The following is a 23,633-nucleotide window of genomic DNA, read 5'->3' as shown; positions in this document are numbered from 1 at the left end:
GTGTGTGTGTGTGTGTGTGTGTGTGTGTGTGTGTGTGTGTGTGTGTGTGTGTGAGATTTACTGGAAACTTCTTTGAGAAGGAATCTGATAAACTCCCCCAGAAGGTCAAGTCTTTGAAATGATCCTCCTAGGACTATATTTCTTAGACCATCCTCTTTTGACTGTTCCCATGAGGATTTTGGATCTGTCTACCATTCATAACCTCAATCCAGTCTACTACAGGATAACTATATGGGAAGCAAGAGATACTGATGAATAGTTCAGATCTTTCCATGTTACCAAGCATGCCTACTGGTGGCTGACATTTCTTTAAACCTCAGATTTGTGTTGGCTATGTACTTACTAAAACAGTGCATGCCTTGGAAAGACTTGTTTCCAAGCAGCTTATGCTAAATTTTAGCTAGATATAAAGAAAACACTTAGCCAGTATTGACATTTACTGACTTCTAGATGTATACAGCCAGAATACTCATTTATGCCATAGTGAAGGGGAAATAAAGAAGAGGACAATAAATGAAACTGCGTAATCCTTATCTCTTCCTGTGAATTAGGAAGAGGGAGTTAATGCAAGAAAGTATTTCTACAGCAATGGGACTGCCCAGGAAAGGTTCCTGATCTTGTAACCCTTGCTTTATTGTGACACCCCAAGTTCTAAGCAGATGGTGACAGGCTGGGGCTCTTCTATCCTTGGCTATAAGACCCTTAAAGGAAACAGGAAAAGGGGTTTCTTGAATGAAAGACACACAAGTATTCAAATCATACAGCAGAGAGGCAGTGATCCCATAGTGATATCTATTTCCATACCCAGTGCCCAGTTCTCACCTGGCAAATCCTGCTTTGTTATTTGGGCGAAGTTGAAGGGAACTATCCCGTGATAGAAGCACTAGAACTCCATGGTGACCTCTCTCCTGTAAAGGATGTGCCTACAAGGGGGCACTGAAATACACATTGGTGTCCTCATTGACAACCCCAGGAATGCCAACTTCTTTTTGCTGAAGGTAAAGTGACCATACACTCTCAGGAAAGAATGGTGGGCATACGGCTGCTCCATGAGCCCTACAGCTTATGAGTATGAGCTCATGTGTTTGTTCAAGCCACCCTTTATGAAATGTTACCCTTAAACTCAGGGGCCACTCTATTGATGAGAATTTGAATTAAACTTACTGGGCTTCTCCAATGCTGTTATAAAATCCCATTTCCCCTTCGAAGCGTAGGATGCATGCAGCAGGTCTTCATTTTCTGGCTGACCTCAGGGTTACCAATGCCATTTCTGTTTTTACCTAAACATCCTGTGTCTTTGTTTCTAGGTTATTACAAATCATTATATGCCTACTAACAATTGGAAAACGACCCCAAACCCCATCTCTTGTCCCTTATATCCCCATTTTACTCCAGCCCACTCCAAATATCAATCTTAGGACAATTGTCTGTTTTTCTGGTTCATTTTTTCCAAAACAGTTTATCTTTTTATTTCCTTGGAAGAAAACTGCTCTATAAATCCAAAGTATCATTATGATTGTTGTTAATATTTTGCTATTGAAACCCTTTGAATTATCTCAAGATTATTCATGTGCTTTTTTTGGGCCTGCAATACAATACTGCCTAAGTCACCCCTACCAGGCTGAATAAAAAGAGAATAAATTGTATCTTCAGGCCTAATCTCCTGCTTCACCCTATCTCCTGCTGGCCCTCTCGCCCCCAGAACACAGGCACACACCATGCAGAACAGTTGTTTGGTAATGTGCCTAGCCAGCTATAGCAAATCAATGAATAAGATCCTCCCTTTCTTGCCCAGGAGGGGACTAGCTGGGCATCCTCCAAGCAAATGTGGAGGAGGTAGTCCCACCCCACATCCCCCTCTCCCTCCAGGGATTCTCCTCTTCAGCCAGTACTAGGCCTTTGTAAGGGGGGTGGGGGGTGGGGGGGTGGGCAAGGATCTCTGCAGGCAACCGGCACTTCCTACCCACACACAGGGAAAAAGGAGCTGGCAAGGCCACTCTCCTACCCACCCAACCCAGCCATGCCCCCAGGCCCCCTTACCAGGCCCCCTTCTTTTGAAGTCCATGTGCCCTTGGCAACTACGCAGTGACCTTAAACTCCTTCTATAAAGAAGATGACTCTTCCTAGAAAAGCTTTTGCACTGCAGGGAAGAGCAAATCACAATCAGGGATATAAATACAAGAAATTATGCTTGTTTCATCTTTTCCAATATGACATTTCTGAATAATAGCCAGTGTTTTCAAAGTTTTTACCCACTCCCAAATCCTTTCTCTAAAGCTCTTCCATCAAAGGCTCCACAGCTTACTTAATCTTTCTTCATTTTTCTCGATGCCTCTGGCATTCACACTATGCTTTTGGAGGTACCCAAAGGGAGCTCTCTTTATGCCACCCAATTCCCCACACTCCTCATAGTTACAGAAGAACAGAATCTTAAAGTTAGAAGGCAATAGAAAGAACCTTGAATATGGAGTCAGAGGGACCTCAGTTCAAATCTTGGCTCTCTCACTAGCTATATGACCTTGGGCAAGTCACTTCTCTCCTCTGGACTTCAGTTTCCCTATCTGTAAAAAAAAAAAAAAGAAAGAAAAAAAAGTGGGGTTGGACTAGACGGCCTTTAAGGTCCTTTCAGCCTCTAAGTCCTGTATCCTCTTCGGGCCTCAGTTCCCTAATCTGTAAAGTGAGGGAACGGGACTAAGATGCCCTTGAAAATCCTTTCTGGTTCTAAATCCGTGATCCCATAATCTTATGATCAGAGGTCATCTGGTTCAATCCCACACCTGTAACTCCCCTTTCTTTCTGGTTCTTGTCTTGGTCATATCTCTCTCCACTCCCATTCTCCAGCCAGCCCTCCTACCTCCTGCACTATTTGGGGCCATGTTCTTTATTCCCACTAAGGCTGACTGCACAACTAAACTTCTACCTGAGACTATGACCGCTTAACAACCTATTTTAGAAATTACTGTACCTACCAGGCCTGTAAGGGTAGCTAGTACCTGAGATGTCCATCAATTTCTTAGACTCTAAAATAAGTAGAGACGGTACCTTGGAAAAGCCTTTCAGATTACTCATCCAAATCAGGGACTGCTAGTAGGTGAAGTACAGATTTTTTAGTTTTCAAAGGCAAATATACCCAACCCAAGGGCCTATGATTCCAAAGGTGCCAAAAAGTCTTTGCAAAAATTGAATATATTGTGACATTTTCTGCTGTTCAGTTCAATTCAATAAATATTTATTAAGCACATACTGTGTGCCAGTTACTATGCAAGGCCCTGAGGATACAACTAAGACAAAGAAAGATAGTTCCTGCCCTTAAAGAGCTTACAATCTGGAGGGCGGTAGGGAGAAAGTAACCTGGAAAGGTGTGGGGTTGGAATTGCTACAGAGAATACTAGAACTCAAGTGACATGGGTGGTGTCTGGGGGTAAGGGAGAGAGGGTAAAGGAGAACTTTTCTCTAAGAGCATCTTACATAGATCATGCCAGATTCTCAGCCCTGTGTAGTAATATCATTCCCTGAACATTCTCAGAACTTGAGTTATGATGGAAGGTAGGGAAGCTTCAGTTCTGCTGTAATATTCTTCCCCCCTCCCTGGGCTGTTCGGGAATGGGCATATGGTGGGTAGGGTGGGGCAATAAGGAGGACCATAGAGGGGAGAGTTGTGGAAGAAGTAAAATGATAAAGGGGGTAAACAACAAGTTTTAAATTTAAGGATGACAAGAGAATCAATTCCTTTTTTTTTTTTTCACCCAGGGGCAAAACATGCCTCTTCTCTGCAGGAGGCAAATTGTGCTGTGACATTATCGGGCTCTCTACAAAGCACCGTGGCCCTGACAGCTGAGGGAAGAGGCAGCCCCAGCAAGAAAGAAACCCACAAACACAGACACACGTTGGCAGCTCTCCACATCCTTGTTGGGAGCTAGTCCCAGGGCTGTTGGCAGCAACCAAAAGGGAAGGAATGCCATTTATTCTTCCCACCGTTACCTTAAGAAAAATAAATACACCTTAGATCCCAAGCTACTTTAAAACTTTCAGGGCATGTTGCCACAGTAGATCATTGCCTTTAATTATGTTTTAATTTCTCATCTGTAAAGGGTTATAGGAGAAGCGGCTAGACAACAATTTAAGAGTGGAAGTGTGATTGAAACCTGTTTTTGAAGAGCCAATCTGTTAACTCTGCTACCTGAGAAGCTTTAGAAAGCTGTTCCAGAGAATTGTGTATTGCAGCCTTATTCCACCACAAGAAGACCAGGAATGAAATCACAGAGCAGGAAATGGAAGGACTTTGTGCTCTCAGGGTTCTGTGGTCACACACAGGTGTCCAATGTGAGATGCTGCAAGGTGGCAAACAGATCTGTCTACCTGGATGCCAGTCACAGCCTGGGAAAAGAGCCCCCACAAATAAGCATTTTGGGGATATGGTACCCACCATTGCTCAGCCTCAGTGCACTTCTCTGGAATGACAGGTCGGGAAGATGCCAAAGAAGGAGAGGCCCCTAGTTTTTTTAGTGAGTGATTGAGCATGGGAAGGAAAACCCCTGTTCATTGTCCCATGGAAGCTGTTTGAAGCCACATAAACTAATCCTCCTGAGCCCTTTTGGAATCTGGGGATAACTACCTCATAAAAGGAGGCTATGTGTAATGATGCTATGGAGTTCTGGAACACAGAATATGAAATGAAAAAAAAAATAGATAAAATCCAGTGGTGGTTACAGGGGTAGAAGTTGTGAGATTTGTATTACCAAAAGAGTATCCATGGTATGAAAAATATCTATATATCAAGACAAATAGATGCCCCTTTAAATGCTCTGTAAGGAAATACATAAGATATGATCAACAAACTCCTTATTCCAGTACATGGATGCGATGTGTCCCAAGAGGCTTCTGAGATAACCAATTGGAGCAGTAGCTTGAAGTAGCTGCCTCATTATAATTCTGGCTCTTAGGGCTACAATGCACAGTTAAGAGAGGGAACTGAAGGAACTCTGATTGCCTGGCTCCTCTCTCGTCTGGTGGCCTTAATTCAGCACTTGGTTCTAGGTTCTCTTGGCTAAGGACCTGCTGGGCAGAGGAGGGGCAGCCTTCACAAAGCCTAGAGCACTTAGAAATAAACAAGGAACTATGAATTACATAATGCCATGATTCCTTCCTGCTGCACTCACAACCGAGGAGAGATGAAACAGCAGCTGAGTGCATTTAACCTTCTGAGGTAAACATTCTAAAGATCCGTCCGAGGCAGCAGCCGAGGAGCTCCGTGTCAAGAAATGAATAAGCAACGTAGCAGTCACACACTCTCTAGTGATTCAGGCAGACGAGCAGGCAGAGAGGGGCATGAAGAACGGCTCCTCACGCCACTCTGGAGCCTAAATTCAAGCTCCTAAAGACACAGAAGACTAATCAGAAAGAAGCATTTGCCCCACATAAAATAAATGGAAGAGAGTACTGGCTTGTTCTCAAATCTTTTGCTAGGCAACTTTCAGAGTAAACCAGTAAAGGGGCCAGATTGTGTATATGTATATATACCCACAGTTACACCCTCACTCACTCACTCATTCACTCAAGAAAGAAATAATCTTCTAAAATGGTAATATCACTGAAGCTCTGCCTCTGTGTCATTGTTCAGAGATAATTCTTACTCATTCAGCCTGAAAACTCCAGGCAAGACAAATTATCTTCCTGTTGCTGTAGGAGCCTTTGTGATGAGTAGAGGACCATTTGAATGCGTGTGTGTATACACACATACCCTGTGTGGGCACACAGCTAGATGCACCCACACACACACATCCCTCATTGGAACTTATTAGATATAAGTGGAGTGTGAGCTAACACACAGATAACAGGAAATATTTCACTGACTATGAATAACAACCGAAAGGGAACAGGAGGTAAGCTCAGTGTTGCTTACATTTGGTTTCTCCTTGCCAGGGGAAGGAAAGGAGGCATGCTGTTATGCTTGCAGAGCCGAAGTCATGCATGGCAGGGCTCTGCTTTCTCAAAAACTTTTACCCTTCATTTAATCAACAGATGGACTTGCTCTGTTGTATATTTTTCCCCGAATGTGAGTCTTGTCCCTCTAAGATACGAGCTGGCACAGGCGCTGGCCTTGCGGTGCCACAGATGGCTCTGACGGCTTTGGCATTCCACGGCTCTTGGAAGGGGCTGCTTGATCTATTCCCTTAAAACTCGATTCTACAGGTGACTTCTGATGTCCCCTGAGAAGGCAGCTACCTCGGATGCCTCTTGCCAAGCTCGGAGCCTCCCATTCCTGTCAGCCCCGCAGCCCCCCAAAGTTCTCTCCAGATACTCGGCGCGAGCTTCCCAGATCCCGCTAGGCTGGGCAGCAGAGAAAGAATGATCGCTCCAGGGGGCCCGATTGCGTTTTAGACAGGAAAAACCTGGCCCTCGGGCTCAGAGCCCAGCACCACTGTGGAACCACCATTAAATCCAGGGCAAACTCTTTTATACAAATCTTTTTGATAACCACTGCAAATAACTCCACCGCACGCTGGCTCGTGCAGGAATCGCAGCGCCTTCCGGCTCCTATACAATCACCCCGCGCGCTCTCCCTCACACACACTCTCCCCCAACAGCTACAGGGCCAGCTGAAATATCCATCCACACAAACCCCCTGGCTGCGATCTTAGGGGAAGGAGGTGAGGAGAAGTTCAGAGTGGAAACGTACATATACACAGCTCCATTAACATCACCCGGACCTAAAGAACTAGTGATTTCATTCGCCTGGGAGAGGGGTGGGTTTTTGTGGGTTTTGGTCTTTTCTTTCTTTCTTTTTTCCCCTTGGGCATTTACAAAAGAGAGAAGAACGTCCCCCTTCCCCCTCTCCCTCCTTCTCTCTCCCTCACTTTCAAAGGGGAAGAAACAGTAGCATGTTGTTGCATTTTAAAGGGAAAAGAAGCAGTGCCCTGTTTGAATCTCTGCCTGCCTGGCAGTGAGCGGCGCATCCATCAGTTTGAGTGGCCAATGCCTGCCCACATCCCTGCCCACTGCCTCAGTGACAACCCCGCCGCTGACTTTCTTTGCAACTCAAGTAATGCATGCGTCCTACCTTGGCTGAAAAGGAAGAAGCAGACGAAGAGCAGATCAAGCTGGAAAGGTTTCATTCCTTAGAGGGAACCGAGATGAAAGCCGGAGGAGGAACTTAGGTTTGCAGTTAGTTTCTCTTCTTCACGGGCTCTCTAGTCTCCTCTGTCTCTGCTGCGTGTCCTCTCCCGAGCTCCGAGATCATCTGTCCGCCTGTCCACCTGTCTTAGTCTGTCTCTATATTCTTGCAGCCAGCTGAAGTCGAGTCGCCTTTTTCAGCCGCCTCTGGAAACCTGGATCCTCAGTAACGTACACACTCCTTGCAGATCCATTCTCAGCCGCTCAGCATCCCAGTCATACAGCTTCCTCCAGCAGGGCTCCTCCCACAGCAGTGAGTGAGGGAGAGAGAGGGTGTGAGTGACTGAGTGACAGCAGCTCCTTTCACTGAGGCTGGAGGGGTAGGAGAAGGAGGTGGGAGAGAAACAGGTCATAATTAAAGAGGAAATACTGGTTTGGTGGGGAGAGGGGAAAGGAGCTAAACATCATGAGGGCGAGGGAAACAATGTTTTCTTTTCTTTCTTTTTTTTTCCCCCAAGGAGGAAAAGATTAGGCTTTTGCTCTTGCAATGGGCACAAAAAAAAATCTCTGGCTGGAAACGTACCTCTGACTTTCTGTAAATACAACCTAATTTTGTTTAATAGGAATGAAGCAGATGATGGCTATGCACAAATATGCATTTTCTGCCTCTGCAAGGAAGAGGCAAAGCAGAGGAGTAGTGTGGAATTGTGGCACTGTGTGTGTACTGAAGACACAGAGAAAAAGTATACAGAAGTAGGTGTGTGTGTGTGTGTGTGTGTGTGTGTGTGTGTGTGTGTGTGTGTGGTGGAGCTGCATCTTTAGCTAGGGCTTTGAAAATATGCAGCATTAGAGTCAGAGTGGTTTAAGAGATAAGCATTCAAGACTCCCCTCTCTTGGGAAGAATAGTAGGATCACAGTTTCAGAGTTGGAAAAGGCCTCACAGGTCATCTAGTCCAAGCCCCTCAATTTTACAAAGGAGGAAACTGAGACCCTGAGCAATGAAGTGATTTGCCAAGGTCACACTGCTCATGACTGGCAGAGTCAGGATTTGAAGCCAGGGCCCCTAGCTCCAAAGTCTGGCACATTTGCCAATTGTACCACCTTGCCATTCTAAAGAAGAAAAGGGTTGTATAAACAAGATGTTGGGACTTTATTTGGTTTTCAGCTACAAAAGAAAATGCAAGAGAGGGAAAGGAAAAACACCCAGATTTCTTTCTTCACCTCATTCATTCTCCTCCCCCTTTTTTTGTTTGTGCATTTCCTCAGAAGGGCCTGGGGGGGAGCAGCCTGTCTTTTGATTTGGAGTTTCTCACAGAAAGAGAGCTGGGTTCCATCACTCCTTTAGAGCTTACTCTTTGCAAAGGTATTTTGAGTTCCTGGAGCCAAGGGCAGATCAAGGTCACAGCAAAGTTCTACTCTTGTAAGAGCCCTCTGACTTTTGGTCATTTACCAAATATCTCCTCTTTCTCTGTGGTACCAGATTAGGAAAATTTCTAAGTCTAGCTGGTTCAGAAACATTTGTGAGTGTTTTCCTGTTTGGCACATCATCCCAGGTGAGGTTTGGGAGTTGAAAAAGAAAAAGAGTGCACAGTGTCATACTTTGAAAGCACTTATCTTTAGGTAGGTTGGCAAAATTACATACATGAAGTAATTCTTAAGAATTTCAATTGCAAAGCAACATGCTGAAAAGTAGGGTAGGACTGAAAAGTTCTATTGGGGATCAGGGGAGCAATGTATCTTGATTTGTCCCATCCCATTCCAAATTCAGACCATTAATCTCATCAGATCCTGGTGCCTGGGTAGGACTTTTAAGTCTCTCTACATTAACATTACACACTCAAAGGGTTATTCGAAAGAGAGCATAAATAGTATTAACTGGAGGCATAAACTGTATTGCTAGGAACTCTTGAGGCAGGGCCACAGGGCACATCCCAAATTTCAGGAGCCCAGGTAGGATAGTTCTCACCCTGGTTGTAAAAGACAACTGGCTGTGGTTCATCAAAGGTTAATAAATGAGTAAGACTGTGTGCTAGGGTCAGTTCTTTTCTCAACATAATGGTTTGTTTGCTTAACTCAATTCAGAAGAGGGTGTTAGCATGTCAAAGGCAGAGTTAAAACAAACATTAGCTTTGGGAACAAAAGAGTAAAAACAAAACAAATGAGAATTGTAAGGTTATGCTCTAAGGCTAAAACAAAAGAGTCTTCTATCACTTAAATAAACTGGGCCAAGAAGGGAACCATCAACACAACCTTAAGGTACTGGTAGGATGAGGTGGATAAATATTAGTCAAATGACGGGCATTAGTTGGACACATAATTTAGGGGATAACACATGCCAGAGATGGCTCTTATGAATAATTACAAAATTTGTATTGATTAATTATATTAATTAATTAATATACCAAGACTGAATACCTATATGAGTACATATAGGTACATACGTACATATTTACACATGTATAATAATATTCTTTTATATTTACCCACTTATTCTCATTTGACCCTCATGAAGATCCTAGGCAAAAGTATCATCATCATCATCATCATCATCATCATCATCATCAGTCACCACCATCCCCTCATTTAATAGAGAAGGAAATTGAAGCTCAGAGAGGATAAATAACTTGTTCATAGGTTTTCAGCTATTGTGTCAAAACCTAAAGTGGAACCCATGTCTTCTGGCTTCAAATCCAGTGATTTGTCTTGTTCACTAACTTTCCAGCTACCTGTGGCAAGAGTTGTCAATCCAGTCCATATTATGGAGGGTGGGAGGATTGGGCTCTGACTCTAATTTCAAGAAAGAGGGGTACCTCTTACCTAAACCCTGGACAATTAGTTTTTAATCCTATTATGTGTGAATTGCACGCTAAAGTGGCATCTTGACACAACGGAGAAAGAAGTGAACTTGAACTTGGAGTCACAGCACCTGAGTTTAAAACACTATTTTGTCACTTACAAATGCCTGTGTGAACTTGGGCACCTCTCTGTGCCTCAGTTTCCTCATCTGTAAAGTATACGGGTTAGACTAGATAACCTCTAAAGTCTCGTATAACTCCAGACCTATAACCACAAAAGACATTACATTTGATTCATGATTTATCATTTACAGATTTTATTTATAATTTTGTCATCTCTTATAGAAATTCCTCATTGGCATAGGGCCCAAAATTGCTCTGGAGGGAGGAAGATGGGGAGGGGGGTATGGGGGAGGATAGACTCCTCGGCGAGCGACACCCATGGAGAGGAGATATAGCACGGATAATAAAAAAAATACGAATAGCAATCCACAGAGACTCACTCACTGACTCCGGCACTCGCCCATGTGTTTCTCTCCCAGTCCCATGGGGGTGGGGGTGGGGGGTCGGGAAGCTAGAAAGAGGGGAAGAGCACCGACCTACTCCACTCTCCCTCCTTGGCTTCCGGATGGGCTCGGATGTACCCCCGCCAGCTCCGTTCCCCCCAGTCTCCTCTCAGCCCTCGATGCCTCCGGACTCCGGCAGAAACCCAATAAACCGAGTGTTAAGTGATAAGCTGCCTGCCTCTAAAAGGGCCAGGAGGCATTTCAACCCTGAGTGCCGGCAAAACCACTGCAATTTTCGACAGACAGCACCTGGGAAAGAAGGAGAGAGTGGTACCTGAAGGACTGGGAGGCAGCACGGCTCCGGCGCCAGCCCAGACAGCGGCCGCGCCAACCCCGGGCCCTAAGCAAGAGGGGTCCTCATTTAGGCTCACCTTCTGCGTGCTCTGGATTAAACCTCTTTGGCGCTTTTAGGTGATCTGCGCTCATCTCCCTCCTTCGGACAGAATGGGAGAAGGAAGAAGAGGAGAGCGGAGCTGAGCAGAGCAGCTAAGTAGAGAGTAGAGCTGCTCCACCTGATGGAGGAGTGAGCGGGGACAGGCTCCAGCGCAGAGATAAGTGGTCCCAGCCCCCTGGGCTGAGGACCAGCGCTGGTGGGAAACCACAAGTCTTGGAATAAGCAGCACTGAGAGAGGGCTCCTTAGAGGCAACTGGGTTGTCGATTCATGCAGAGGGTCATTTATATGGAGCTGGAAGGGACCACAGAGAGCATTTAGCCTAAACCCCTGACGGGGGGTTTGAGACATAAACTGAAGAAAGGAAATAGAGCTAAAAGAGGTAAAAAGGATTTTCTCAGTGGAAGAGAAGGAATTCTACCACAGGTCCTCTGACTTCAAATTTAGTGCTCTTTCCGCTGCACAGCACCTCCTCTTGTATTCGATGATTCAACAAGCATTTCTTTATTACTCTGCAGTTGGTTATAGCAAGAAAACATCGGTTGGAGATCAAAGAGATGATTGAGGGGAAGGGGACTGGGAGGTGAGCGGGCTATATGACCATTGGGAAATGACTTAATGTCTCTGAACCTGTTTTCTTATGGGTACGATGATGATAATAATTCATCAGGATCATAAATATAGACCTGAAAGGGACCTCAGAGGTCATCTACTCTAATCCCTTCATTTTACAGATAAGGAAACCCATCTGTAGGTTAATCTGTATCTGCAGGTAAATGAAATTACTTGCCGAAGGCCAAAGATTTGCCTTTCTTTTTATCCCCAGCACTTACCACAGTGCCTAGCGTATAAGTAACTAATATAGCATATGCTTGTTGACTTGACAAGGGTAGTAAATTGTAATCCACAGAATTTTGAGATAAGCTCCTTGGAAACATTAGTGGCACATACATGAATATCTATTATTAAATGCCAGCTATGTATGCTAACATACCAGTATGCTAGCTCTTGAGAGAGACATAAAGATAAATAAGATAAAGGCGCTGTCTTCAAGAGGCTTACAATCTGGGAAGGTAGCGATTCCCACTATTGGAAACATCCTCTGAGTCAAGTCAAGAGGCATTTACTAAGCACTCACTATATGCCAGGTCTCAGACATTTATTAGCTGTGTGACCCTGGGCAAGTCACCTAACACTATTTGCCTAGTTTCCTCATCTGTAAAATGTGCCGGAGAAGGAAACGGCAAAGCACTCCAGTATCTTTGCCAAGAAAAACCCAAATGGGGTCAGGAAGAGTCAGATATGACCGAAACAACTTAACAACAACATGTGCCAGACACTGTGCTAAGCTTTGGGAATACGAACACAAGCAGAAAGAAAGACACTCCCACCCCTGAAGAAGCTTGCACACTAATGAGGGAAAGCAATACACTGAAAGAAGCTGAAAAGTGTGGAGAGGGGGCATAATGGAAAAAGTCTGGAGAGTCAGGGAAAGGCTGGCAACCCTTGTGCCCTCTGCAAAGTTTCTTTAGGGAGTAAGCCTCACTCCAGCAATACGCAGCTTGCTGACTGGGAGGCAAGTTGTGATGAACACTTCCTAGTCTGGCCCCTCCTCCTACCCTCTCCTTATCCCCCAGCAGGATTGACTAGGAGTATGTTGAGGGACCACAAAGAAGAAAGAGACAGAAGCAGCTGGATTTCTAGGCTTGAGTTCAGATTGCTGCTATGTACCTATGAGCCCCCAAACCCTTCCTCACTCATTAAAATGCTCTAGTGATCTTTTCCATTGAAAATAATCTTGGGTGTCATCTAGTCCACTCCCCACATTTTACAGATGAGGAAAGTGAAGCCCTGAGAAGTGAAAAGAATCACCCAAAGTCAAATAACTTGTTAATGGTGCAGCTGAAGTTAGATCACATAGCTTATTAGTGATTGAATTCAGGCTAGGAACCAGGCCTGACTTCTCTGTCCATGTCTCTTCTCACTGCTCTGCATTGCCTCCCCCCACCTTTCTTCAGAACACCCATGCTCACAGCTTTGAGCATGAATCATCATGAGTCATGGGAGGAGAGGCAGATGGACCATCTCGGAGAAGAACAGATTTGTTGTATGAAATGGGAGGAGCTACTAAAAGCACAGAATTAACTGTGTCTTTAAACAACGTTTGTTACACAGGCACATTGGAAATCATCCTTAATTTTGTGTGTGTGTGTGTGTGTGTGTGCAATGTGTGCTACATCGTACAACAGTTCCAAAAGACCTCCCTGTGAAGGCATTAGAATATCCTAGGACTATTTTCCTTCCTGCCAACTCAGAATTACCAAGATCAGGCAGTGAGCAAGGTGCCCGTTTGTGCCAAGTGATAAGATGAGAGAAAGAGAAACAGCAATGAGGACCAAATGGTCTTCAGTACCTAACCTGGGTGACTACTTGCTTGTTTGATTTGGACAATCTCCAGTTAGACTCTTGCCCACAATTTTCATAGCTCCTGGCCCTTTATACTGTGATTTCCACACCATAAATTCCTAAGAGATTCCAAAAGGCCAATGTTTGGCTGCAGATCACAGTTCTGAAGTTCACAAGAACACAGAAAAGGTAGGGCAGGTCACTCACCATACTTTACAGAATTCTAGACCAGGTCAGGAAGGCCTGGATTCAAATCCAACCTTATATTCTTACCATCTGTGCGATCGTGGGTGAGCCTTAATCTTTTTGAGCCTCAGTTTCCTCATCTGCAGAATGGGAATGATGATACCAGCAGCACTCACTTCACACAGTTGTGAAGTTCACATCAGATAGTACTTAAAATGATTTGCAACTTCAAAGTACAACATAAATTTCAGTTACTATTATTATTATTTTCCTCATAGTAGTTCAATCTTAATGTAAATATAATGATATGTAATATATGATAATAATAAATGTAAATATAAATATAAATAATGTATAAAATTGATGTAAATATACATTAGTTACTGTTGAGGATACAAAGATGAACACTCAATTTGACCTTAAGGAACTTGCGTGGGCCAAAGGAAAAGAATAAACTGTGCACAGAGGTAGAAGAGATATAAAAAAGAGAGCAGTCGAATTAGATCTCCTCAGTATAAGGCACCTTCTAGCTATAATAAGATGTTATTCTATGATTCCTAGACAGTTCAGCTGGAGAGATCAGCAGGCAAGCTTCCTGGAGGATCCAGATTTTGAGCTGGGTCTTAAAAATTGGGCATTAGAAAGACAAGCAAAGATGAGAGGCTGCTGCAAGTAAGAGAATGGTATAAACAGAAGCACAGCTATGCCTAAATATAGCATTTGTGTGAACAATTAGAAGTTCCTATTCATTGGAGCTTAAGATTTCCAAAAGGGAATAACGGTTTGAGATAAGTTTGGGGTCAGAACATAGAGGACCTTTAATGGCAGGCTAAAATGTTCAAATTTTATTCCTTTCGTCAATAGTGACCTCTTCAATGTTTTTGAGAGTTTACTAGGGAGGGGCAAATGAGATGTGACCCCAGAGTCATTTACTAAGAGGCATTTACTAAGCACTCACTATATGCCAGGTCTCAGACATTTATTAGCTGTGTGACCCTGGGCAAATGTCTAGAAAGATGCATGTTTTCCTTGTGGTGACTTCTGTCCATGTATCTCACCTCATAGATCTCCACCAGTCTGTCATGCCAAATGATACAATCACCCTCAGACTTCCATTGCTATGATTCTTTCACTGTGGATTCTTTTTCTGAGCCAGTCTTCCCTACCAACTCTCTTGTAGTTAAAGGACATATTATCTGGGGTAGGAAATGGACTATTTTTGGGGACAGCTAGGTGGAGCAGTGGATACAGCACTGGCCCTGAAGTCAGGAGGACCTGAGTTCAAATCAGGCCTCAGACCTAACACTTGACAATTACTAGGTGTGTGACCCTGGGCAAGTCACTTAACCCCAATTGCCTAAAAAAAAAAAAAAAAAGGAAATGGACTATTTTCCTTACAAAATTGTGGTGACACCATCTTCTGCACTACTCTCTTCTCCCCACTCCCCCATCCCCACTCTCAACTGAATTGCTTCTGGTATTATAACTCTTAGCTATTGCTCTGCAGCATTGGGAGAAAACCTGAAGGCTGTTAAGGATCGGTGCAGGAGGTATTACAGAGGTAGTCTCAATAGGATTAGATAACTGGATGTAGGTAGTGAGGCAACAGGAAAAATATAAAATTACTCTAAGGTTTCCCGCCCTAGGTGACCTGGAAAAGAGTGATACCATTAATAGAGACTTCAAGGATAGAAGAAGTAGGCCAAGAATAAGATGGTGAGTTTGGTTGGAGAATGTTGAGACCTATACATAGTAAGCATTCAAAAATATTTATTAAATTAATGGCATCTTAATGAGGGGAGAAGGGGAAAGGAAATCTTGACTTCAAACCAGGTAACCTGAGCTTTAGCCTTGGTTGTGTAAGCTAGTTGTACCAGTCTGAAAAAGTCACTTAATCTTTCTCTGCCTCATTTTCCTTGTCTGTAAAAATGATGGCATTGAACTAAATGATCCAGCTGTAAATTCTACTATGCTCTATAAATATAATCCAGACGCTACAACCTGCCATTTGCAAAACTGCCTAAAATGTTCAGTTAACTACTGATTATTCAGAGGGCATATTACCCCATTTGGGGATTATCTCTAGCTCTTTATCACTACCAGCTTTAAGAGCTGTAACCCAATCCAGTCTTGTTGAATTGAACCTTGATTCTCTTTGTTAGCAACTCTGAATTAAAAGGCTTTGGCGGGGAAAAGGAGGGAAGGTGAAATTGCTGAGTAAAATAAAGTTTAGGGATTATCTAGAGTTTCATTTTCATTTTTTGTCCTCTTTCCACAACAAATAGAGAGTAGGCTATTAGGGTAAACCACCAAAGTATTATATGAAGACTAGAAACTCCCAAAATCTTTGCTTACTTCATTAATTCCCCCCATATTTTAAAACTGCTTTTTTTTATCCTTGAAGTATTCATTGTTCTCTGAAAGTCATCCCAAGGAGACAGATATATTTATTTATCAATTTTAATTTTGGGATTCTCAATTTCTGTTCCCTTCCCCAAAGATGGAGGAAGGTAGAAAGCAATGAAAAACTGTTCTCTTAGTCATTTTACAAGGCTGAGAGCAACAACATAAGGAAATCAAGATGACTTGTTTCTAGCATCATTTGGGCTTTTGTGACCAGGGAGTGTGACTGGCATCTTTTCTTCCACCATGTTGTATTTTCAAAAAATAGTCATTGAGATCACAGGTAGAGAGAGTCTGGCTTCTTCAAGGGACCTTGAGGCCCTGTGGAAGTATGACTGAGTATAGGCGAAAGAGCACTGACTCTGAGCACCACAGTTCAGATCTTGCTTCTGATGTTTATCACTTGTGTGACCTTGGACAAATCACTTCATATTCCTGGGTATCCATTTCCGTATCAGTAAAATTAGGAGGTTGGATCAAAAGGTGCATGAGGTCCCTTCCAGCTTTAGCTCCCTGATCTGATGATGTGTAGTCTGTAAAGGACAGAATTTCTGAGTTAAAGGGACCTTGAAAGCCATCTAGTTCTGACTAGAAAAAGAACTCCGGTCTCTAACATATTTAACACAGGGTCACCTATCCTTTACTTAGAGGTCTCAAGGTGGGGCGTATCCTCTATCTCTCAAGACAGTTCAATCCATTTTTCAATATCTCTAATTGTTTGGAGGGGCTGGACCTGGAGTCAGGAAGAGTCATCTTCCTGGGTTCAAATCCAGCCTTGGAAAATTACTAGCTGTACGAACCTGGGCAAGTCATTTAACCCTGTTAGCCTCAGTTTGTCATCTGTAAAATGAGCTAGAGAAGGAAATGGTGAACCACTTCAGTATCTTTGCCAAGAAAACCCTAAATGGGGTCATGAAGAGCTGGATATGACTGAAATGAACAAACAATTGTTTGGAAGATTTTCCTGACATCAAGCCTAAATCTTCCTCTTAACAACTTCTACCCACTGCATCCAGTTCTGTTTTCTGAGGCCAAGTAGAACAAGTATAATCCCTCTTCAATATCAGAACCCTTTGGATATTTGAAGGCAATTTTCATATGCCCTTCTACATCTTCCAGACACTCCCATTTCCTTTCATTGATCCTCTCATGAAGTGAATTCTCTGCACCATCCATCATACGTGTTCTCTTTTGGATGGTCTTCAGCTTAACAATGTCCTTCCTTACATGTGGTACCCACAACTGAACACAATACTTCATATGTGGCTTGACCAGGAGGCCAGAGTAAGGACAAATTATCACTTCCTTATTCCTGAATACCGTTCCTCTCTTAACGTGGTTTACAATTGCATTAGCTCTCCAAGCTGTCATTTTGTAATGTTAACTCATTTTCATCTTGCTGTCCGCTAAAACCTCCAGACCCTTTTCTGGCGGAACTGCTGCCCTTCCTGTGTGCACCATTTTTGAAGGCTACTCAAACTGTTCTACTTTCTCCCTTCTCTGTCCTTCATAGTTCTGACCCTTTCCTCTTCAGATTGTACTCCCTTCCTTCCCTTTGCCTAGGATACTATCTCTGCCCAGAATATCCAGGGAAGTCTTGTACTTCATGCATACAAGTCAGTAAGATGCACCCCATCTACAACAGAAAAGGAATGATAGGAGCAGAGTGGTGATAATGGGGAAAGACTTTTTTTAAGAGGTAGGTGTTGAGCTGAGTTTTGAAGGAAGTAAGAACATGCATCACTCAAGTCTAACCTAGGGCCTCACATCCAATTTCTTGTTTCTTTGTATCCAATTTAACTTATCCTTCACTCTAGTATTAAGCCATTGTCAAACATCTGGCACATGCCTGCCACCACTCTGGCTGTATTTTATAGGGATGGGTAATGAAACCTGACTATATATAGTTTGCAAAATGTGGAGCACACTTTAAGATGCACAGCACTATAGAAATGAAAGATATTTTTATCTTTTCAGCATCATTCCACAAAAGGGTCCAATTCCCTGGCAAAGCTGTTTAAGAACAACAGACCTGTTTAGCCCTGGCTTACTCTGGCACGCACAGCACTAGGTATTCAGTTCATATGTGAGCTGTATTACTTTTTTTTTTCCCCATCAAAGACTGAGAGAGAATGTAATTTTCAGGGAAGGAGCATTACAAACAGGAGGTAGTAATGCTCCATGCCATCCCTCATCATGGCAAATGGCCTAAGCTGGCCACTCCCCATGGACATGGCCAATAGCATCTCCCTAAACTTTTACTGACTTGGAAAATTAGTCTTGCATCACTTGGGGATGTACATTGTGCCATTGCTGTTGTATATCTGAATGGGGGAAGTCCCTTGAAGGAGTGATAGCATTGAAAGTGGAAATCAGAGTTCTAATTGCATAGCTCCCCCTACAAGGGAGTCAGAGTCCGGAAGCTCACATCTGGTCTTCTCTTTTTCGATCCTATTTTTTTAAAAGTTTATTTACCCTCTCCCTAGTTTGGAAGCTAATGACAACTCAAGCAACAGCTGTGGGAACATCTGCATTTCATTTCATGAAAATCCCTCAGACTTTCTCCGGAGATGGGCAGTGTTACTTCCTTTACGTTCTCTCGGGTTTACATAAAACTTTTTTTTTCTCCAGTGGTCTTTTATTCTGGAGGAGATGAGACATTTGGATTAGTAACACTTTCTACTAACACAGTAGTAAAGAGCTTCCTGCCAAATTATTTGGCACAGAAAATTGTCCCAAAGTTTCAAATTTCCCAGACTCTCTAGAAAGATCCCTGGATTTGGAATTAGACCTAGGTTCAAATCCTGACTCTCCTACTTACCATTCATGTGACCTAAGGTAAGTCCTTTCACTTTCATTCAATTCAACAAGCATCTGTGGAAGTGATTTCTGGGTACCAGGTACTCCTGAATGTTGTGTGTACAATGGCAAAAATGAAACAATTGGGGCAGCTAGGTGGCCCAGTGGATAGAGTTCCTGCCTTGGAGTCAGGAGGACCTGAGTTCAAATCCAACCTCAGGCACTTGATACTTACTAGCTGTGTGACCCTGGGCAAGTCACTTAACCCCAATTGCCTCACCTAAAAGAAAAAAAAAAAAGAAACAATCCCTGCCCTGGAGAAGCATTCTAAAAAGGGAAAGCCATGTATACACAAATAAGTCAAAATGAAACATGGACAAAGAAGATATAAAGTAGTAGTCCGGTAGTAGAAGGGAACTAGAAAGAGGGTAGTGAATCAGGAAATTGAACTAGGGGTTCCAAGAGGAGGGACGGAGGAGAGCATTCCAAGCATCTGGGGCAGACTGTGCAAAGGCGTGGGAATGAAGATGGGATGCAAAGTATGAGGTATGGTAAATAGGCCCATTTGCCTGGCACATAGATTTGTGTGTGGCTGCAAAGGTTATGGGGGAAGTATGAAACCAGTATAGAATGGGTTAGAGCAATATTGTGAAGGGCTCTCACTACCAGAGAGGATTTTGTATTTTATCTTAACGGCGATAGGGAGCTGCTGAAGTTTCTTGAGTAGAGGAGTGACATCATTAAAAGTAAGCTTTAGTAGGATCACTTTAATGGCTGTATGGAAGATGTAGTGTAGAGGAGAGAATGGGAGGAAAGGAAACTGATTTACCTCTTTGAGTTTCATTTTCCCCACTTGTGAAATAAGGGGAATGGACTAGATCAGCGAGTGGTGTCAAACTCAATTAAAAGCAGATCCCCATGGGCTGCATATTAATTTCTAAAACCACAAATCAACATTATCTATGTCAGAGGTGGGGAACCTGCAGCCTAGGTCCTCCAGTGCAGCCATGGATTCAGTCAAAGGACTGCACTTGAGGACCTAGAGGACCACATGTGACCTCGAGGCTACAGGTTCTTCACCCCTGACTATGTTGTATGATATTTATTTATTTTGTTAAACACTTACCAGTTACATTTTAATCCAGATTGCATAGGCTTCTTGTGTCCTAAATGAGGCAAATTTGATGCCTCAAGACTAGATGATCCATGAGGACTCTTTCAACTTTAAATCTTATGATCTTAGGACTATTTCAATGCCAGTCTGGAAATTTTCCCTTCCCTGCTTCCCTCCTCAACTCAGGTTCAGGAGATTTCTTATAAATTTCTCTGAACTATGAAGAACTAAAGGGTGGTGGATGTGCATAGGTGAACATAGAGCCTAAGCTTTTAGCCCAGGCTCAATGCAAACCTATGTGATCTATGTGACCACTTCCTTTGAGAGGCAATGTGGCATCTAAGTGAGGATTCTAGATGGAGCATCAGGGATTAGGGCTCAAATTCTACCTCATAACCACAGACAAATTCATCCCCTTGAGATTCAGGTGTTTTTTTTTTTAATCTGTAAAATAGGGAGTACTATCTAAAAGTATTTAGCTCAAAGGATTGGTCTGAGGACCAAATGTAAAAATACACCTAAAAGACTTTGTAAATCTCAAAGTGTCAGATAAATGCTAGTTACTTTTTTTTTTTCCAATTTGGAAGTCAACCTGAGCCTAAGACTATGTCTACACAGGCCAAAGTGGGGAATAATGCTACTGAACTAGAGAATTCAAGCCCAAGCCCTAGCTATTGAAGAACAATCTTGAGGCTTCAGTTACTCAGATTGCTTTGCTACATGATCCTGCTTCCCCAGTGAGGGACATCACATTTTGCATTTCTTATCTAGATATAAATACAATGTGAAGTAAGAGCAGCCACAACTACTAAAGTATCCAACCCCAAACATTTCTGGACTGTTTGGATTGTTTTTAAAGTTTGTTAAGTATTATATACCACAGAAGAGAAAGTTCCATCATTTTAGTTTTTTTCCTCTGAGATTGTGAGCTCCAGAAGGTAGGGACTCTGTGTGTATCAAGTCCCTATACAAATGCAGTGTGGCACCACTTGGTGCTTTTAATGAATCGAAGAAAATTCCTAAGCCATGCATGAGTATTAGTTACGTAAGTCAGGGAAATTATCCTTAGAACATGTCCAACAGTCCAGATTTGCAAGTCTGCAGGCACAAAAGGGGGCCTAGTTCTAATCAGCTACCATATATGAAAACATAGAACAAAAAAAAAGATTTTGTAGCTGTGCATGGTGGCTCCTGCCTGCTGCTGAGGAGGATGAGGCTGATGGGGATACACTTAAGTTGGAGAATTCTGAGTTGCACTCGGGTTAACACCATACTGAATCCAGCACCAATGTAACGAGCCCCCAAGGAACAAAGAGCCAAAGAGGAGAGGGGGCCATCAGAGGATGCCTACAAAGATGAACTGGCCAGATCAGATAGCACATAGGTCAAAATTTTCATGCTGATCAGCTGTGGGTTTGGACCCATGAGAGGCCACTGTATTTCCAGTCTGGTTGAGATAGGGACAGTCAGTCTGGAGGGAAAATCCTTTGTGGATTTGTGGTTCTCCATTTAGAAAAGAGCCAGTGTAACAATCATGACAGTGTAACAATCATGACATCTAGAGTTCTAGAATGAAGACCATAAGGTTAGAGTCCCATGGCTCTCTAGTCCACTCCCTGTTATTTTCTAGGTAAAGAAACAGAGGCCTAGAAAGGGAAGTGATCTGCCAAAGGTCACACAGATAATAAGTGTCAGAGTCATGATTTTAATTCAGGTCCCTAGACTTCAAATTCAGCATTATTTTTACTGTATTGTTTAAAAAAAAATGGCTCAAACAAACCAAATTTCCACTTCCTACTTTGGCCAGATGAAGTATCTTTTCCTCTGAAGAGGGTAAATTCTGTATGGAATAGACAAAAATACTGCTGCTGTCCCACTGTCAGTAGGATAGACCCTAAATTGTTTTCTTAGCAGTAGTAATAGGTCTGAAGACATCATTCAAGATCTGTTTCCTACCTCCTTCTGACCCAAAGCATGGACTTGCAGTTAGGAGGTAAAGGCTTTCCAGACTTTGGTGATAGACAAAAATAAAGCTAACTCATTCACCTGGGCATTGAGCCCATGATCTTGGCTTCAGCAACATTATGCCCTAACCAACCAAATCACTCAGCCAGGCTCATACTACAGAAATGTCTGTGGGGTCCCACCTAGGCCTGTTTCTCTCTCATGAGTAACTGTGGGAGTCTCCCAAAAACTCAAGGGAGTATTTGCTCCCTTCTCCAGACAACTTGTAGCAACAGCTGACACTTGCATGGAACATGATTTGATAGCAATATCTGCAAAGTGTCAGGTAGGGGAGGGGATCAATAAACTTAATTTACTTGGAATAATTCATTGCCCAACTGGAGTTTTCAGCCAGGGCAGACAAATTCTACACTAACTCAGCTCAGCCACCCGGATCATGAGGAGCCCAGCATATCTTTTGGATGGGATGTAAAACTGAGTTTCTTGCTGTCATCAATGACTCCTCTCACATTACCATTCTAGAGGAAGGGATATAGTTTGGTGGTCCATTAAAAAAAGTGATGTATTAGATTTACTGATTTTCCCTTGCCACTTTTACCTGAAATGATCTGCTTCTGCTTCCCTTTAAACTTCGGTGTTTTGCTCTCTGGTTATTGCTCTCTGAGAACGGTGTTCCACTCCAGAGGAAGGAAAAAGCATCAATTCAATTGAGTTCAATTATCATTTATTAAGGATTGCTGTTATGTACATGGTACTGTGATGGACTATGGGCGTGCAAAGATAGATTCAGCACAGTCCCTGCTCCTAAGGACTTTACAATCTACGTAAAGGGAGGGGTGGTGAAGACACCTGCACAACTGACTATGATACAAAGAGACATGAGATAAGGGCAAAGGAGAGATGAGGCAAAGGGATATGAGCATTATGAAGGCAGAGAAATCATTTTCATATGGGAGGCACTAGGAAGATGTCAGAGAAGATGGTACTTGAGTAGACTGTGAATCCTCAAGGGCTGGGAGTGGTTTTTTTTTTTTTTTGGCCTTTTTTTGGAAACCCAGAATTTAGCAAAATATTTGGCACTTATTAAATGATTATTGACTGACTCATTGACTGACTGAGAAAGGTCTTGAAGGATAAGAGCGTCTCTAGGAGAGAGAGAGAGATGCCTAGATAAGAAACTTATACTTGAATTAGTAAGTAATATAGTGCTCCTGAAAGGTTTTGAGTAAAGGAGGGATGTGAGGCATTCTGAAAACTATTTGGTAATGCTGTGAAGGCTAGATTAGAGAGGGAGAAAACTGCAGGCAGGAATACCAGGGAGGAAGATGGTAGAAAACCCCAAGTGAGAAGAGTGGATGGCCTGAACTAGGGTCTTGGTGGTGGGAATGGGAAGGAGATGAGAGATGTGAGGGTATCATACAGAATCAATGGGGATTGGCCATTGCTCAGATGTGGAAAACTGAGGAAGAAAAGAGTCAGGGATGACTCTGAAATAATAAGCTTGAGTGATTGGATAATGGTGGCTTCAATAGTATTACTCCTCCTCCTCCTCCCACAACCACCACCACCACCACCACCACCACCACCACTACCACCATCACTAATATCACCACTTAACCATCATCACCTCATTACCACTACCACCATGAATACCATCACCACTACAGTCATCAACTGCTGCTGCTGCTGCTGCTACTACTACTACTACTACTACCACCACCACTACCACCACCACCACTAATACTACCACTTAGCCATCACCACCTCACTACCACCACCACCACAATCACCACCTCTACTACCACCATCACCACCACCACTACTGCTACTGGTACTAGTTAGCTAGCTAGCATTTATATAGTGCTTTAAGGTTTTAAAAGAGCAGTACACATTT

General features: G+C 43.1%; 1 protein-coding gene across 2 annotated transcripts in view; it reads right to left on the bottom strand.

The window, feature by feature from the left end:
- KIRREL3 (kirre like nephrin family adhesion molecule 3) overlaps positions 1-7,441 on the bottom strand; it is a 753,551-nt gene extending 746,110 nt beyond the window's left edge. For both annotated transcript variants that reach the window (XM_027835269.1, XM_027835270.1), the window contains exon 1: positions 7,061-7,441. In XM_027835269.1, the coding sequence (XP_027691070.1) occupies positions 7,061-7,115 (55 nt within the window). In that variant the 5' untranslated portion in view covers positions 7,116-7,441. The remainder of the gene's footprint in view (positions 1-7,060) is intronic.
- Positions 7,442-23,633: the final 16,192 nt, after the last annotated feature.

Source organism: Vombatus ursinus, unplaced genomic scaffold (assembly GCF_900497805.2).
Source record: "Vombatus ursinus unplaced genomic scaffold, bare-nosed wombat genome assembly UNPS02014813.1, whole genome shotgun sequence".
NCBI classification, from domain to species: Eukaryota; Metazoa; Chordata; class Mammalia; order Diprotodontia; family Vombatidae; genus Vombatus; species Vombatus ursinus.
The sequence above is the reverse complement of the archived record's forward strand: the minus strand, read 5'-3'. Positions and strand labels throughout refer to the sequence as shown.